At 34.5% G+C, this 19,349-nt stretch overlaps 1 protein-coding gene across 1 annotated transcript; it reads left to right on the forward strand.

The window, feature by feature from the left end:
* Positions 1–4,594: 4,594 nt before the first annotated feature.
* On the forward strand, positions 4,595–17,731 carry LOC123668532 (sodium-dependent nutrient amino acid transporter 1-like; the record flags this gene model as incomplete). The annotated part of the gene is made up of 10 exons (XM_045602267.1): positions 4,595–4,841; positions 5,351–5,511; positions 5,634–5,687; positions 6,790–6,839; positions 11,325–11,417; positions 12,017–12,277; positions 13,665–13,872; positions 15,561–15,777; positions 16,614–16,879; positions 17,095–17,731. Coding segments are annotated over 10 exons (2,025 nt in total), but the record flags the coding sequence as incomplete, so codon positions are not given.
* Positions 17,732–19,349: the final 1,618 nt, after the last annotated feature.

Genomic DNA, 19,349 nt, shown 5'->3' on the forward strand with positions numbered 1-19,349 from the left:
CATTGAGTCTTCTAATCAATAGCCATATTTTACACCTTCTACCACTTCGGCAGCTTCCAATAACTCGAGCTGGTCGAGTTGGTTGGGCGTCTATGGACCATTCTTCCCTTTCGCGTGCACACACGTAGAGCAGTCGGAAATTTACATGCGCTGTTTATCTCTTGTTAAGGTTTTTTAGGTCCACGTTAAATCTTTATTGTATTCACATAATAATATAATAATTCCATACCTTAGTTACATATACGTAAAACTGTCAGCTATTTTTACAGTTTTCGAACTGGCTAAACTGTTTTTGCAGATATTTTTCATTTCAGTTGATTATAGCTTTCGTTATTGTTCCGGGTAAAATGAAATACATCCCTTTCTAATAATTTATCATTGCTGCGATTTGTATAAATTGGAAGGATACTCTCGAATAAACAATGGAATCAAATATATAAATAGATAAAATAGAATAAGTAGAATCGATTTGAAATTTCGGCTCGGGTAAATCAATTCGTGACATACATATTACGAAATTTAAATGAACAATCGATTTAAAAAAATGCCAACTGTATCATCATCATCATCTCCCTGCCCTTATCCCGCTTATGTAGGGTCGGCACAACATGCTTTCCTCTTCAATTCTTCTAATGTCAACTGTATGTAGCTCCTTAAATGATTTACAATACAAATCAAAATAAACAACATAACATCCGATAAATAAATAATTTAGAAACGTATTAACAGACTGTCGAACTCTTTAACCCTCCACTCTATTGTAGCTATGGAGATTTTATAGTATTGCATTTTGCGACTCTTATACTAAGTGTACCGCCGGCCATTGTGTCGCTTGCTATAATGAAAATATTCATGTATCCTTTTTGTTTCCTTCATCTCAGTACTCTGTTCTTAGTATATCTTGATATACACTGATGTAAATTGCGTTACGAATAACTTAATAGTTCCTTTAAATTTATCGTTATGCAAGTTTTGTCTTTACGTATTAAAACAGAATGTGATAATTTACACTTTGTTCATTAAATTGTTAAATGCTTATCATAACATCAACATAGGGTTTGTAAGCGGTTGATCAACGAGATGGTTTACATCACCACTGAGGCGATCATATTGACTGTTTAGAATTACCAATGAATAATTATTTCGAAGACTTGTTTATTACTTAAGGTGAGGTCATATAAAGTTATTCCATATGTGTTGCATAATTAATCGTTCTATTTATGTAAATGTAATTATGTTAGTAGGCAAAAGGATTACATGTTTGTATGTACATATTGGTAGTGGGCGAAGACCGAAAACGCTCAAAGAGAATATAAGTTATGGTAGCTTAAATAAAACATTTTCAAGTTTATATTATACAAATAATATTTATTACATTTATTATTACGTATTACGTACATTTATTATATTTGTTTTGGAGGATGTAATCGACATCTATCGTCAAAATAACTTATGTATGTATAAATTATAAGTTATTTAAATTGTATATATATTATTGTTATAGTTTTTTACTTATATATTTAAAGAGTGTTTTCGGTTTTTTTTTTGGCCTAACATAGTATTTATTTTAAATAGGAACTAAATTGATTTGCGAGTTATTTATTATTAATATAAATGTGTTAAGATTAAATCAGCACTGATTTATTTTTACTATAGAATCGCTTAGACGCGGTGTATGCCATACCACTTGCACTGCTAACATCAACTGTGAACGTGTTGGCCTCATATTGACACTTCTGAGCGATCGAATACATCTACCACATGTATTAAACAAACAAGTGAGACTACTGTAATGATTGACTTCAAAATGTGATTATTTGTTTATTATATATTCGTACGTTTACAACGGAGCATAATCTTGTATGTGATAAAAACGATAAAGTAATATTGTACACGGTCACATATTATGAAAAAATCGAAAATGCACATTCACTCAGTGAGATACGTTTTGTTACTCAACACATTGTTGGAAATTACTTAATTGCTGAAATAAATGTTATAAATGATGTTAAAGAGTGCATTCATTAAACTTTGAAATTAGTACAATTTGTGAGGAGTGTTGTACACTTCTCGAACGGGCCACGAAAGATATTCGACAGTTAAATTAAATTTTATCAATTGTGCCAATGTGTTCCGATTCATCCGATACATCGTTCGTCTACTCTGTCGCTCTTTCAAGTTCTTACGACCTCGAAGGGGTAAATAATTTACGTTAGGTCGAGTTGCCAAGAAGTCTGTATGTATTAATAATGTGTATTTGCGCAGATATTAAATTGCGGCATTGAGTATAACAATTTTATGTATTACTATGATATTATATTCCTATGATATAGTAGCTGTTATAGAAAGTATAGTAATCGGTGTCGTAAACTCCTGTCTTCTCTTACTTAATTTGTTTTTTTGATGTTTAAATTAATTTTTACGTTGATTCTAATCCGTTTTGTTTAACTAAAGTTGTACTGTTACTTCTATTAGATTAATATTGTTTTGTAATTCTATCTACAATCCGCCACTGACTCACCTTATCCACTAGCTTATAGCGCTTTGCAATCAAGATCAGTCAGAATCAAAATGTAACCAATTCGATAACTCTACAACACTAACATTCCAAATCATCTCTGCCTCCGTTAGTTAAAAAACGCATCAATCGAGAAATAACAGATAAAGAAGTGATTTAGTAAATGGAAGCTGTTCAAAATCCTATTCATGTTAGTAGAGAGAAGATTTATTCTGCCCGCGTTAATATATAAGTATATTCTTGATGAAAAAATGTTAAGATGTGTCTTTTTAACCAGCGGGGACAGAAAATTTAGCGGTGCAAGAAACGGGTTTTTTCCTTCACTAGCGTGCTTGTTACCGGAAACACGTGAATTGAGAGAATGTTCCGTGTTCAATGGCGTTATCTTAAATATCGGTTTCATGTATCGAAACTATGACGAAAGCGTTATCCACGCATCTTGAACTACGATTTGTTAAATGTTTACTTCATTATTTTATGTCAATGCATGTTTCGATTTCAAGTGTAGGTAACTGAGTGTCGTGTCATCGTTATAATAAGTGTTGTAACAGTTTAAACTACCTGTGTCTCCTGAATAGGAAATGTATCAATAATATCTCCATGAAACGAATGCATTTAGGACAAGTCAATTCAAGCTCTTTATTTTGAAGCAAAATCATGATAACATAGTTTATCCAATATATTGGAGAAATTATTGAGACAGCAATAGATTAATGCTCTCTTACTGAAATATTGACGTGCTATATCACTGTATGTAGCTTTTGGGAAATTTCTCCTCGTTCGTGGGCGTCCGCCCCGTGGTTACCGGCAAGGGAAAGATATGATTAGGATTTCTAAAACTGTCACTCTTGTGAAATAGTCAAAATTGTCTAACTATTACTTACCTATAACTGTAAAGTAAAATCGTTTAGGCATATAAAACAAAATTATTTTTTAAAATATTCACTCACGGAATATATGTCCTGCTGTTATACTATTGGGTGCACTTTAGTCTTCTATACTTATAATGAATGAAAAATAGGTTATGGAACTAGGTAAGAAATTTTTCAATAAAGCTTACAATACGAACTTGTCTTGTTTCATTTTTTGACCTATTCGTGAATAAATATCATTTATAAAATTTGTTATTTGGATAATATAACCGCATGATAATGTTAATAAAATTTAAATGTAATCAAAATAAATACCGTTAAAGAGAACTAACGGTTTGCAGGTTCGATTCCCGCTCGGGGTAGATATTTGTATTTATACAAATATTTCTTTCCACTATAGTTATCTGTCCCTGTTGTTATCTTATACACCTGATAGCGATCGTTACTCATAGTCGGAAAAATATCCGCCAACACGTAATGGAGCAGCGTAGTGAATTAATCTTCATTCAGAATGTTACAGTCTGAATTAGTGCACTAGTATCTAGAAACTGAAGTTTTATAACTGCATTGTCGTGCTTTGTAGTAGCTAAGATTAGCACCTGTACCGACACGTCTATACACTCTCTTGTTTGTAAACAATCAATTGAAGAGCAATAGGTCAATAAATAAATAACGTATCATTCGCCTTTAAACAATACTTGACTGGCTACTGCAAGAAGCATCAAAGAGCATGCTCTCAGTGTAAACATTCGCTGAGAACCACTTGATATTTTATGTCGAATTTGATAAGTGGCCTACAAGTGATCGATTCACCGCTGCGATCGATATATTGTTATCTTCTCTATCTGGGACGATTGCAGACTCTGAAAGTATTCCGTGCACGATCTTCCCATTACCGATGTTTACTTGATGTGATCAATGTGATTAAATGTAATGTTAATGAAAGTAAAGTGAGGTCTTGTGAAAGGATGAACTCTATCCCCGTTTTTAAGGTTGGTATAATAAAACGTTATAAATATTTACGTAAACACAGTCATAAGTGTATTTCTGTATAAAGTCAAATAACGCATGCAATAAAAATGTGCAAGTGTGTGCATGCACATGTGTTCCTGCTGTTTATTAATATATATTACAAATACTTTTTATTTTATTCTGTTAAATGTAATGAAATAAACATATACACATAAATATTGTTTGTTTTCGAAAAAAGAACTGGTTGAGTTGGCGATTGATCGGGCCTCATCTGTGTACTCTCGCTGTGGCTGTGAGCTATAATAGCATTTGGCGTACACCGAGAGAGGCGTTCCGATATGGCGGCCTGCAACTCTTGTTGTTGTTCACAATTGCCTCAGTGGTTGTAGTTCTTCCCGTTGTTCTTTTACAACTAGCCGTAGGGCAGCTAAGCCAGCAAGATTCTGTAGGAGTTTGGAGGGCAGTTCCTTTCTTTAAAGGTGAGGATTAAATTAAATGAATATTCTGATATTGGTGTAAAGGAAAGGGTCACAATATTCTGATATTGGTGTAAAGGAAAGGTCACAATACATAACTTTCGCCTGTTCACAGCGTCGTATTTACAAGTTTTTCAAAGTATAACTTTCGTTTCTTTATTGTGTTCTTTAATTAATCTTAAGATTTTTGTTATAAATAATTAATGAGGACGCGTTGGCGCGACGGTCACGGCACTGGTTTTTGGCTGTTGCGCTGGCGGTTGCGGGTTCGATCCCCACACGTGCCAATCGTTTGTTTTGGACATACAGATGCGTGCTGTGGTCTGGGCGTTTGTGCTTGTGTATTGTGTGTGTTTCCGGACCCCCATTCCGTTGTGTGTGAGGCGTTAATTTTTTTTTTAATTTTAAATTGGAAATCTTATCAAAAAATTTGAGTGACAATAAAAATACGTGATATTTATTAATTTGCTACAAACGTTATTGTCAGATATTTATTAAAATTTTCCTTCCAGGGGTTGGATTCCTACGGTTGTTAATATCGTTGCTGTGCTCTATATATACATCACTGTACACAGCTATATGCATTACATATACTTTTTACACTATAAGTCAATCAATACCATTTTGGGATTGTGTTGAGGTGTCAGAGGTGCCGCCGGACATTATCGGAGATGTAAGTAAGAATAAGGTTAAAAATTGGTAACAAAGATACCGGTTACATTTGATAGATTGATAGATATCGATAGGCACCGTAGATTAAGTTTAATTTCTATAGAACATTTATGCTGATACCAGAGGTGGCTCATCGTAAAGAGCGCTGGTGCAGTACACTCCCACGAAAATTACAAGGTAATCTTAAATATATATTTCTTTACATAACATACTATCCTTACATTACATTCTTTCTAATCTGTTATAACTTTACAATAGTCTATTATATTACCTACACCTACGCGTACATTTGACGTAAACTTGTAACGAGTAGAGAGCCAGCGATGGCGCTACTATAAAACGAAGTTTAGTATGATTCCTAGCACTGTACTAAATGAGTGCAAAAGAGACAGGCCGACGCGTGAAAAAAATATTTCGTATTAAAAATAAGCTTAATCAGGTGTCCCACTCAAGCGCGACGTTGCCAAGCGGCGGGTTCGGCTGAGCCGAGCGCAGCGGGAATAACATACCTATGCGGTGTTGCCGTTCTTATGTGTAATACAAATAAACGTGTAGGCTTCATGAGTTATTTTCCAGTTTTTCTTTTAAATAAGTATTAAGAATAGTTTGTGCGCGACATTTTGCGTTAAAAATGGAACAATACAGTGTATCTTTTATTAAGAAGTGTGAAAAAACTCAAATTGCACCTCAAACTGAAAGCTAAGTGGCCACCACGTCCTGAAATTGTACTTACTCAAAAATGTAGCACAAAAAATAAATCTTTTAGGCGTGTTTTTAAATCCTAACAATATTTCAAAACACCTTAGTTGTGTGGATGTGAAGAAAGCAATAAACTATTTTGTTTTCCGTGTCTGGTGTTTGGGGCTGGCACATGAACTAGTGGTAAATCTGCATGAGCGAAATCGATTGTGCGCATGTGTGTATGTGAGTGTGTGTGTGTTTTAATTGAGTTAGAGCACTGTAGAAAATATCATGCTGAAATTGGAGAGACACCAACTTCACCGAAAATCACGGATAAATAATACGATTCTCAAGAAGTTTTATACTGCTGTGGTAAGGTAGCTAAGCAGAGCTCCTAGGGAGGGGAAGGGGGTAGCCGGTAGAGTTGGTAACGCGTTTGCAATGCTTATGATGGTGCAGGAATCCATAGGCTGCTTTATCCGTTTACCATCAGACGGGCTTTACGCTTCTTGGCCACATTAGTAATATAAAAAAATGGATACCTAAATGTAATGCTTTTAAATGCATAAAATTTGTACAAAAAGATATTATTTTCCAGCTGCAGGGTGACGAATTACAATATACATATAACGCGACGGCTTGTCTAAAGTAAGTATTATTAACTAAGTAGTATTTCTTTCACAATAATGTGATACAAATTATGTCTATATAATTTTAGAACTAGATGTAACAATTTCCATTTTTATACTTATTACGTAAAAAGAAGGTATCTATAGCTTTACAGCGACCATGTTGAGGTATTGGTAATAAATAATGTGCATTTATTTCCGACGGACGAGAGTGTATTGTGCCACATCTGGGCGTTGTTTGTACAAATTTTTGTTTCGAAACGTTTGTGTTTATCTTTCCACCACGCTTACGAATTCACGTGCAACTGGTCAATCAAAATTGTTAAAATAAGTTGCTATCAGTTCGTTAACCAGCACCATCTGAAACTAACAATACCTAATAACTGATTTTAAAAATTATTTTATGTAAGTAAGGCTCAATAGTTTAAACATAGGTATACCTACGTATGGGTATGTAAAACATCTTGCTAATATTTGTAAGAGTAATCTTAATAGTATATTATTATATATATTATATATACTACGTAATTATCTCTTATATACTAAATATACTATGAAAAAATATTAATGTTTCTATAGAATTTAGAACAATTATTTATATTCATTAAGTTTAATTCAATTGTGACGCACTGGTTGAAAAGATAAGCTGAAAGCAGGTAATAACTAGCTAATCGAAAAAGCTGCAAGTAAAAATTGCAAATTTATTGGAGAATGAATGTTAGAATTATTTTCTTACTAGATAACGAACATAGCTTATTGCTTTTCCTGTATTATTTCATCTATGACTGCGTAGTACACATAAAACTATACGACCGTATTATTATGTAAGGTCCCTGCGGCAAATAAGAGCCACCTTAATTCAACACTTAATATTTTAAATATTTAAACGTTGAGAACAAAAAACAAGACATCAGAGAAATATTTTTTTTATTATTAATCAAACCAAGTACAATGTTTTGGATTACTATTATAATTTTCGCCTACAAATCAGTTTTTTAAAATCCTCTGTGTGGTCCTTAATAAACCCTGGTGGTTTAAAAAGGGCCAAATTTAAATATTTTTTTTTCACTGATATCAGCACTATTATTATATTTTCTTGTTTCCACTAATTATCATTTATAACTTTCTTTGCAAATCACGCTCTAGATTAATTCTAACTAATCAAAAATATATCGATGGCCCTTATTAGAATAAAGTAACAAAAATTCGCATTAAAAAGCATTACGAAAATAAAATAAAAAATATTGAATATATTTAAGAAGAATTAGCGCGTAACAATATCAAAAGCTTTAATAAAAACAAATAGAACTAAAACTTTTTTTTTGTATAAAAAATGTGGCCCTTATTACACTAGAAATCAGTTTTATCTTTATGCATTATTTTACAGCTTTGATCAGCTAATTGCACATAGGGCATTGAAAATCAATATCATCTTTTGTCAGGCCCACGCATTCTTCATGGAACCATTTTTGGCATACTGGACACTGTCGCATATCTTTAAAACTCTCTGTATTACAAGCATGACAGTACCATTTGTCAAAAGTGTCATTTAGTGTCCGTTTCTGTTTTCTATTTTTTAATTTCTGTCCTTTAAATTGTTTCTTTTCTTTATTTCTTCTAATAGGACGAAATGTTTTCTTAACCTAACCTAACCTTACCTTTGCCTGCTGTGGCAGTTCATTATTTGTTTCTTTCTCACGTTGGTGTTTTTCATTAACTTTTTCGGCAAACAAATATTTGGTTACACTCCGTGCTTTATAATTGATGGCCTTACGCCTTGGCTTATTTTGTTTCACCACAGCTAAATTTGGCGTCGGTATCAGCTCATGAAATGGAGACTTTATGACTTTTTTGGCTTTTATTATCGATAGTGGCAAGTTGTCTTCAGAATCACTTGCTGTTGTAGAGCCATCACGTACTTGTCTTATACTGTAGAAGTCAGTATATGCTGTATTCTTCTTGGTAGTTTGTTCTTGCCTTGATATTGGATCTACATTTTCATCAACAAAGGAACTGTATACATCACGGATATTTTGAGGCGTAAAATTTTGTCGCGGAACAAGTGATTCTGCAGTAAAAGTATCAGATTCAGAGCTATCAATTATTAGTCTTCTTATCGATGCAGCATACTGGCTTAGTCCTGTTAGTGAGTTTGAATTTTCAAGATCAGAATCAGATGAGCTGTAATCAACTAAACGTTTTTTACCGCTGTCGTAGATAAAGCGGGTGAAAAGTCATTCTGATGTAACAAAGATGGTGAATATGGGTAATGATCGTCAAAAAAGGTCATGTCAGAATCTAAACTACTAACATCGGGACTTTTCACTACATGCCGGTAATTTATACCACTAGGACCAGGAGTTGGCGAATTTTCCAAGGGCATATTACTATTTTGATCAAAAGCTGTCTTCTCAGAATGTGGACGATCATCAGCAAGATTTTGTGATGTCTTGTTTTTCAGTCAATATAGAAGGTGCGTAGGCTTCTTGTGGTATTGCATCTGGATTCAAAGGATACAACCCTGTAGCTCTGAATCCGCTTACTATATTTTCAAATGTCATACATTTTGACCAAACCCTACTAAAAATGGAGTTGAATCGTGCTTTGGTTATTTTTTTTTTTCAGGGTTTTGGTATAAACGAAGTAAGGTGTCTTTGTCCCAGTGATGTTCGAATGTTTTGTTTACACTTTTATCTAGCGGCTGGAGCTAGTGCGTAGTATTTGACGGCAAGCAATAAAATACAATATCGTGATGGTCGGCTGCTTCAACAATACTATAATCTAAGTGACATGAAGCGCCATCAAATACAAGAAGACACGTTCCAGCGGCTTTATATTTTCCCAAGTGACGTATGAAATCTACAAATAATGATAATAATGATGAAGTCATACTGCCTTTCTTTGCCATTTTCACAAGTGATCCTGCAGGCAAATTGTCATTAAACTCAGGCTTTAACCTTTAACCTTTGAATAATATCATTGGCGGAATTGAATTGCCTAAAGCATTTACACATACAGCCACAGTAACATTCTCTGCATGCTCTGGTGCAACCATATGGACTCTTTTAATACCTTTTTGTGCCAATACTACTGGCTGGTTATGAATCGTGAGACGGCAGCCTTTTTCATCCATATTATATAAGCGCTGCGGATGTCGCCCTATCTCCAGTTCGTCGTAAATTTTCTTATATTCAGGAAAATGCTGCATAACAATGTGCTTATTTAGTTTCTGCGCTCGTCCTGGGTTTAAGATTTAAACCTAGCGCTTTGATAAATCGGGATGTCTTTTTAAAAATAATTTTAACCAATCTTTACCAGCTAGCTTTGAAGTTTGATTAAAATTGTTAGGAATTTTCTGTTGATCGCAAAATAGAAAAGCTTGATGGCGAATAACATTAGGCGTTAAAGGAAATCCTATGGAGGCAAGTCTTTTAATCCTTAACGCCAAATCATTTTCTTGTTCTGGTGTTAAAATCGTACGTCGTCATATTTGTTTTTCGACTTTTCCAGATTTTAAATGGTTTACCAAAGTTCTTCTGGGTATAGAATAATATGCAGCTGCAGCACGCTGCGACATCAGTCCGTCTTGAACTGCAGTCATTGCAGCTCGTAATTGTTGAAGTGACCAAAGTCCTCGACGTTTTTTTGAAGGAGGTTCCATAATTAACTCAATTCAATATTCTAAAAAGGAAATAAATAAGCTCAAGCAAAGCAAATACAGATGAAATAAATAAAACTTACAATTATTTATTGGGTTAAGTATTAAAATGTTTCACTTAAGTTTTTAATTATTACATTATATAGGCATTGTAAGTAATGAAGTAATGAGCAACGCTTAAAAACATATTATGGGAAATGTAGAAAAAGGTTATGCAAATGTCTAAAAAAAAAAATATTCCACTAGTTTAATAAGGGCCGGACAGGGGCTCTATTTACCGACCACCTAAGTGGCCCTTATTAGACCATGAGAGTGATTTTTAGGCTTTTCTTTGTAAAATTGTTAATTGTCAATAAAGCGATTAAACTTACATTTATTAGTCAACTCTTATGATTACTTTTTACTATAAAACAGAGAAAAATTACAAACAGCAGACTATTTTACACACAATTTATAATGTTTATGGAGAGATTTTTACTAACGGGTGACGTCAACCAACTGTTCGGACAGTTTCTTGGCTACTGACAAGATGGCGGATCGTGCTATCACGTGGCAATGAAATTAAGCTTCCCTATTGGTTCTTTATATGTGTGCGCAAGGGCCATCTTATAAATACTTTGGAAGTGTATTTTTGGAGTAGTGGCCCTTGCAATACGCCGGCTCTTATTACTCGCAGGTACCTTAGATAATGCGCAAAGTACCTACTAATAGAGAGGACTTCATAATATTCTTTCAATACAATAGTGTGATGTATTTAACATATTTCTAGCAATAAACATAAACATATAAAACGCTTTACGATTACTTACGGTACTTACACTCAATGTATGATGATTTATTTTTCAGTGAGACGATCTTGGCGCCCGTCAGTGGACAGCCCGAGTATTACGTAGCGCTAGTGTTTATTGTTATTGTACTGTGGGTACTGTTTCCTTTTATGTGAGTAATGGATTTAATTTATTGTCCTTTGTTACATCATTTTTTTTTGTATAACAATACCTTCCTAATATGCTTTATTCACGGACTATTCAAATTTGGCACAATATTGCTTATTTATTCATATCCATCACGATTGCTTTTGTTTTGTTATCGTAAATTTCGTGATATTTGCTTTATTTTGTCTAATTATGTGTCCATTATTTTATAAAATACTACTAATACTCTAGTAGTATATACGTGTAATAAAATGTAAAAAATAAAGTTATGTTAATAAAATGTTGAAACTTCTACACATAAGATTTTAACAATTAACGACTCGTTAGCGCAACCGTTGCAGTACCGTACTATAGCTGTTGCCCTGGCGTTTGCGGGTTCGACCCCCGTACATGATATACATTTGTATAGGCCATACAGGAGCTTGCCGTGGTCTGGACGTTTGTGCTCGTGTGTTGTGTGTATCTCCAGACTCCCAACCCGCGACATAGGAGTAAATCCTAGTTGAGCCCGTTGAGTGTGAGGCGTTTATTTATTATTTTTTAACATAAAATGTGAAGAAAGCATGCGTGTGTAAAAAATGTTTAATAGGTCCTTTTTTTCAGTCTCTTCAACCCTGTAAAACAGATGAAAAAGATACTGTACGTGCTTGGTCCTTTACTAGTCTTAATATGGATTATAATAATATCTGCTATTGGCGACAAAAACGATGTCACATCGTTTAGTAGGAGCAAGGATTGGGTGAATTTTATACGACCAAACGTATGGCACGGCGCTCTCGTACAAGCTCTGCTGTCATCACAGACAGCTGGAGGATTTCTTATTTCTTCAGGCGATACGATATATGCAAATACTGACGTTCAATGGTAAGGTTAGGTGACTTAAAAGCTAACAAAAGGACAATGGTTAAATAGGAGTACTCGTAGACGACACGTCGCGGTCGACGCAGTTGTGGCAGGATCAGGCAAATCAATGCAACAGCGTTTGCGACTTCGATCTCTTCTGTACATGACAAAATAGGCCGTACAGATGATTTTCGTGGTCTTGTCTTTTATATGTTGTGTGTTTTTACGGACCCAACGTACGATTATTATTATTTAGTCTACTGTATCGTTTTTTTTTATTAGTTATTCTGGAATAATTACCGCTGAATTTTAAAGCTAAAATTGTTTTAATAATAAAAATTACTCTTCTCTGCTGTGGCGAAATATTCTGATAGAAAAGTCGCACGTCCTAAAAAAATATAAATAAGTACAATCAGAGGTATAGGATAGATATAAAGATACATATGCTCAATATTTCGTAATAAATACTAAAAAATACTAAAGGAACTCGCTTAAATGATCAAAATATAAAAAGTATCATCATTACAGCCTATACAGTCCACTGCTGGACATAGGCCTCCACAAGTTTACGCCAAAAATAACGTGAACTCATGTGTTTTGCCCATAGTCACCACGCTGGGCAGGCGGGTTGGTGACCGCAGTACTGGCTTTGTCGCACCGAAGACGCTGCTGCCCGTCTTCGGCCTGTGTATTTCAAAGCCAGCAGTTGGATGGTTATCCCGCCATCGATCGGCTTCTTAAGTTCCAAGGTGGTTGTGGAACCTTGTTATCCCTTAGTCGCCTCTTACGACACCCACGGGAAGAATTCTAGGGCCCTAAATTCTTTAGTGCCGTAGCCACACAGCACATAAAAAGTATACATAAGTATAATAAAGACTTCCAAAAAAGAAGAATTTCTCAATTCGACTTACTTATACTCAAATTAAAATAAGACCACATTATACACAAAAGCCAGCTTTTGAATATAAAAAGAATTTTTAAAATCGGTAAACTCAGTAAATTGTTATAACTTTATGAGGTAATTAATATAAAAAATATACTTATAGAGAAGTGGGCAAAAATCGAAAATAATTCAAAGCACATATGTATTAGAAAGAGCGAGAGATTATTGTGATGATACGGTCAAATATACAATGTAAAATATATTAATTTCCCACCCTAAAAAGTATTTTGTTCATTTGTATCCTATTTATTTAAAAGCTATATCATCTGTAGTACAATTATTGTTCACGTTGTAAACAGGCATTTGTTTCTTTTTAGAAATACGTCATATTGTTGTAGTAGTTGCAGTAATTTGTCTATACTTTATTTAGTCTCTGGCTGTACAAATATTTCGACTTAAACATTTTATTATATTTCAATTAACTAATGTTCATTTTAAATTACATTAGAATTTTAAATATTTTAGGACCGCGCTCATACTTGTGGGAGTAAATATTTTGGCGTGTTGGGTAGGAGCGCTGTTCTGGTTCGCAATAAGTGGCGGCGATGAAAAACTTACCGGGAGTCTCGCTGTGCTTATGCAAATGTACAAAGTGGCCGTCGAGAAGAATCTTAACATAGCTTGGCCACTCCTCTGTTTCTTCATGTTGACGCTATCAGGAATTGTAACTATGGTATACTTTTTGAATATTTATATGTTATTATTGTTTTAACGAAAATATTTGATTGAAACAAAAGTCAAATACTTAGGTATTATGTAATACCCAAACTTAAGTATTTAACAGTAGTTTAGGCACTTTTTATCAACTCAAATCGAAATTTATCTTATCCCTATTCACCTAAACAATACTTTTCAATCGTCATTGTTTATTATATATTACTAGCTGACCTGGCGAATATCGTATCGCCTTAATTTTTTTTTCTTAAATATAATAATTACATAATAATATCAAGATGAAATATAGCCTATCTTTCAAGTTGGATCAAACTACATACGGTGTGCAAATGTGATTAAAATCGGTTAAGCAGTTGAGGAGTCCATCGCGGACAAACAACGTGACGGGTAATTTATTTAGTCAATGTGAAATTATCGTTCGAAAAACACGGATTCTGAATTTAGATTCTTATGAGAAAAACCAGCGTGAAGTAACTCGTATTAATTCTTTAGAATATCGTGGATATATCACTATAACAATAATTATAAGCTTAGTCATATAGCAATAAAGTCTTGCTCGTCATCGTTTTTGTAATTTTAGTCAAATATGTAGTAGTGATTCACGTGATTTTTGTAGTCTCGTCTTATTTGTAACCGACTTCAAAAAAGTAGTAGGTCACTCAAGTTTTTATGAGTGTTTGGGGATAGCTTCGTCGTTTATGAACCGATTTTGATAATCCTTTTTTTTGGTGGAAAAGAAATATCTCAAGGGTACCATGATGAGGAAACTAGGATCTGAAGATGGAATCCCAGAGAAATCGAGGGGAACCCTCGAAAATCGTAGTGACGACTAGTGCGTTTGTAAATTTTTTTGTTTATTTACGTTGTATTACTTGTCGATGTAATTGAAGTCGCTTTTTTCGTTTGCGAGCTAACAGAATTATATAAAATTATGTGTAATTTTACACATTGAGCTACTTCTTAAAACATTTTTTTAGTACTTCTTATTATTTATGGAATAATTACGTTATGAAATAACATGCACACACAAAAACAGACAATTCACCATGTCTTAATAAACGGAACTAATTATAAGTGTTTTGGATTTGCACTAAAAATCAGCGATGTGTACAGACGAATTTAAGATTCTTTTCTATTTGTAATGTATATTAATAATTTTCCAGTTGGTGTTTAAGGTGTTAGTGGTGTTGTATTATTTGCTGATGACACATCACTTATTTAAAGTTTGACAAAAAAAGTTTATTATGGCGTCGTAAATGGTGCTGTGTCACGGTTACAAGACTGGCTTAATACAAACAAGTTGGTTCTAAAAGCACATGTGTTGCGTTTGCTTTAGCAGTTAGCGGCACTACAGTTCTCTTCATCTACACCAATAAATGAAGAGCCGGTTTTTGTTCGGTTATACTGCGAAAACTACTAAACCGATCGTAATAATACTTATAGATGATGATGCAGGGTCTAAAAATAAACTCCACTATCCCCTTGCTAAGTAACACTGCACGTTAGTGTTATGTTCCCGAGGTGAGTAAGGCGGCCAGAGCTCCTGGGGAGGTTCCTGGATAGGGTCGGCAATACGCTTGCGAAACTTCTACTTCTTACCACCATGTAGGCCGAAGGCTTGTTTGCCCACCTAGACGTATATATGTGGAAGTTAACCTAACACTACCGGATGTTTCATACTTGCAGCTATTATGTTTACTCCCGCTGTACGACCGGTTCCGGCGCGTGGGCGGCTACAAGTGGCGGCGCTTGTCGATGGGCAGTTCGGTCTTGGGCGCGGCGGGAGCGATTGCCGCGGTAGTGGTGGGTCCGCAAGCTCTTGCCGTGCTCGAGGACATCGCGGTACCTTTTTTATTGAGCGCTGCCGCTGTCCTAGAGGTGTCTGCGTTTGTTTTTATTTATGGTGAGGAATTCTTCTGCACAATAACTGATATGTAACGATTCAGTATTTTTGTGGTATATAGCAGTAAATAGTCTTGCTTAAAATTGGAAATAGCACAACTAGGGAAGGAGCTCAACATTGCAGAAAAACCACAGCTAAATAATTCTGCTCTCAAGCAGTTTTTTTGTAGTGAGTAGAGTAACCGGTTGTGCTGGGGAGGTTCAGTTGGGGGTTAGATCAGAACGTCCGATTGATACAAAGGTTCCTTTATTCCTCCTCTTTACAATTGTACATACCAAAGATAATTTAAATTGGTCGATAAAATAATAATTTACGAAAAAGAAAAAAATTCGCCAGGTATAAGTAGGCTATTATTAGCCGATGACGAACTTTTTATCGTCATATTTTTTTTCGTGAAATTATCGATCAATCTAACTTTTCTTATTATAATATATATCTGCATAAATACAAACAATGTCCGGAGCAGTTCAAACGCTATACGCCTCTATAAATTTCGATGTTTTATTTATTATTAGGTATATTCATTTAGTCATCATAATTATATGTTAAAAATGAAGTTTGATGACGTTTGTTAAGATGAGTATCACATCCAAAGATGAAAAAATGATCATTTAAATTTGCATAAAAAATTGTTTATGGTTGTTTCATCCTTGTTTATATTTAGAGTCACATGCTTATACAAGTATATAATTCTATAAGAATAAATTTTAATTATTTTGTTTTCTACTATTTATTATATTTTGATAACTTTTATTACCACGCTGTAATATGATCGATTAAAAGTTAAGATAGTTATGACCTATAAAAATAATTTTAATAATAATAGTTTTCCGCAGGCTGGAAAGTACTTGTGGAAGACGTCGAGTTTCTAATAGGCGGCAAACTAAAAAAGGTGTGGGTGATGGGTTGGTGTGCAGTTCCCGGCATAATTACTCCCATTACTCTGTGGTGGTCCATAGTCTGGTTCATAGAGAGGCAGGATTGGACTGAGGCACCTTGGGAGCCCGCAATTGTGGTTGCTAGTTTCTGCACAATTTTTATACTGCTGTTTACCTTGGCCACTATATCAGTTGTGCAGCAAGTTCAGTATGATTTCTTCGGGGTAAGTACTTAAATTTAATTGACAACGCATTAAACGACGAAAATATTTTGCGGTTGACATGAATGCGAATTAGTCAACTAATTTTCCGTAAAGGTTCCTCTAAGGACGAGGTCTCGCGATTAAATGAGCATAACATTTGCCTCATTCGACGTTTCCTCATGAGGTGTCCTAAAAAGTTTATTTAAGGAAGTATAATATTTTGGCCTTTATTGCAGAAACTGAAGTCATCGTTTAAGCCGTCAAGACATTGGGGGCCTCGGGATCCTATTACTCACCATTACTGGCTAGCGAGGCGGGACGCAGGCGGTCAAAGTGCACCTCCAGTGAGATATACCCACAGACAGTTTGGGCAGTTCTTGGGAAATTCGAATTTTGCTGATGTGTCACGTTCAAAGTATATTAAAGAAGTGTCAGAAGTGAAAAATAAGCAGAGGTCGAACTCAGACGATTGGATATTCGTATGTAGGAAGCAAGATGTTGCTATAATATGCAAAGAAAAATATAAATGCAGAAAACGTTCGAAATCTCTGGACTGGGCTATGCCACTGAGAGAAAATATGCGAAAAAAATACGTTAAGAAAAAAAACGGAAAATTCGTAAAAAAATTACCAAGTGACTCGATAAGTTCATTCACACAGGAGAAAAACAATAACATTTTTGATGTTGAAAATAACCTTGTGTGATTTGTTGAGATTAGATTATGTATGAAGTATGCTTACGAGGTCTAGTCACGTTTTCAAATACTGAGTACTGACTTGTGTAACGATACTGGCCGTTTAATGGCGTCTTTTTAAACTTAGATCCATGAACATATTTGTAAAATTTAATTTAATATACATGTTTCTATTTTAATTATGTTTTTATTTCTGTATCCTTTAAGATAACGAAATTTCTGTAGTTAGGTACTTTAGCTTATTATCATCAAATTAAGTTAGTTAACTAGTTTTTTTAGTTTGTTTTTTCTAAATATTGTGTAGGCCAAAAATATCAACAAAAGTTCACGTTAAGTTTTTAGCATGTATCTAGGAATTTTTCGTTCTGTGAGTGATAGAACTACAAGTCAGTATTTCTTCATTATCATTAACTTTTACTAAATTTCCTTCGTCCCTTTAACTTGTAATGCACATCACACATGGAATAATGGCGATTACATCAAGATGTTATTTGCCTATACGTTATACCTAACACTCTTGCGAAATTTATTAAAAAAAAAATTGATTTCTTTTAAAATTAATTTTGGCTCTTAAATTAAATAATTCTGTGTTTGCAAGCGAAAAAAAAAACGACTTCATTACATCGACAACGTTGATACCAAAGGTTACTCAGAAAGTACTTATCAGATGTCGATGAAATTTAAATGAACCATGCGACAAGCACCAGCTACCGATTCGAACGCCGAAATCTGTCCACCCAGTAAAAGTTATGAGGTGTAATACAAGGACGGTCGACGGAAAAATCTTCAAGTAAATATGCATTATTAGAGATTAATAAAAAAGTACGTGTCTGGCCTTGATTAAATTTAAACGGGACCACATAACTTATACCACCTATCGAAAAAAAAAACATCGATATCGGTCTACCCAATCAGCAGTTCTGAGGTAACACACATAAAAGAATCAAAGGTAAGTCGTTTTTTAAGGCGATTAAAATAAGTGCCTAACATCCTAAAACTTTATTAAAATATTCAATGCAATTGCAAGTTGTATCCATTGTTTGAGTAAAAAAAATGTTAAAAACGTCATTGTTAAACAAGGCCTGAAGATATTGACATTTATAATTATTTAAATTCTCATTGCTTTCACTTCACATTAGTAGTCACTTCCGTCAAGTCGAGTGTAATTACTATTATTTCAATGCTGACGTAGACGTGTGAAGTTGATGTACTTCAACAGTATTACTTTAATGATAATAACACTGTAACATATATTTTTAACCGGCTTCAAAAAAAGAAGGTATCTCAATTCGACCGTATACAACGTACGTTCGAACGAAAGCAATGGTCAATTTTCTTTATTTGGGAGGAATTCAACGGACATTGACTTATGCCTCAAAATGGTCACAGAACAGAATCTGCTTACCACGACTCCACTTAGTCTTGTTTGGCCTACCCCTAAAGCGTTCTGTAGAAGTCGGAGGCGCGGACCCACGCTCGCCCGGGTTTTGCATTTTGTTACCCAAGGGCGAAGGGGCTGCACCTTCGGAAGCGCCGGGGACGTCTCGGAACGATATTTCTATACACAAATTGATTTTTCAAAAATAAAATATTTTATTTTGTCTCCCCTCAAAAGTTTCTGGGTAATATTACTGACCATAATTACATATTTGATGGCAATTTTAGCTAAATTCTGACGGTCAACTAATGTGTGATGATTTACATTTTTTAACCGACTTCAAAAAAGGAGGAGGTTACTCAATTCGACCGTATATTTTTTTTATGTATGTTCGGGGATAACTTCGTCGTGTACGAACC

The sequence above is a fragment of the Melitaea cinxia genome, chromosome Z (assembly GCF_905220565.1).
Source record: "Melitaea cinxia chromosome Z, ilMelCinx1.1, whole genome shotgun sequence".
Lineage (NCBI taxonomy): Eukaryota > Metazoa > Arthropoda > Insecta > Lepidoptera > Nymphalidae > Melitaea > Melitaea cinxia.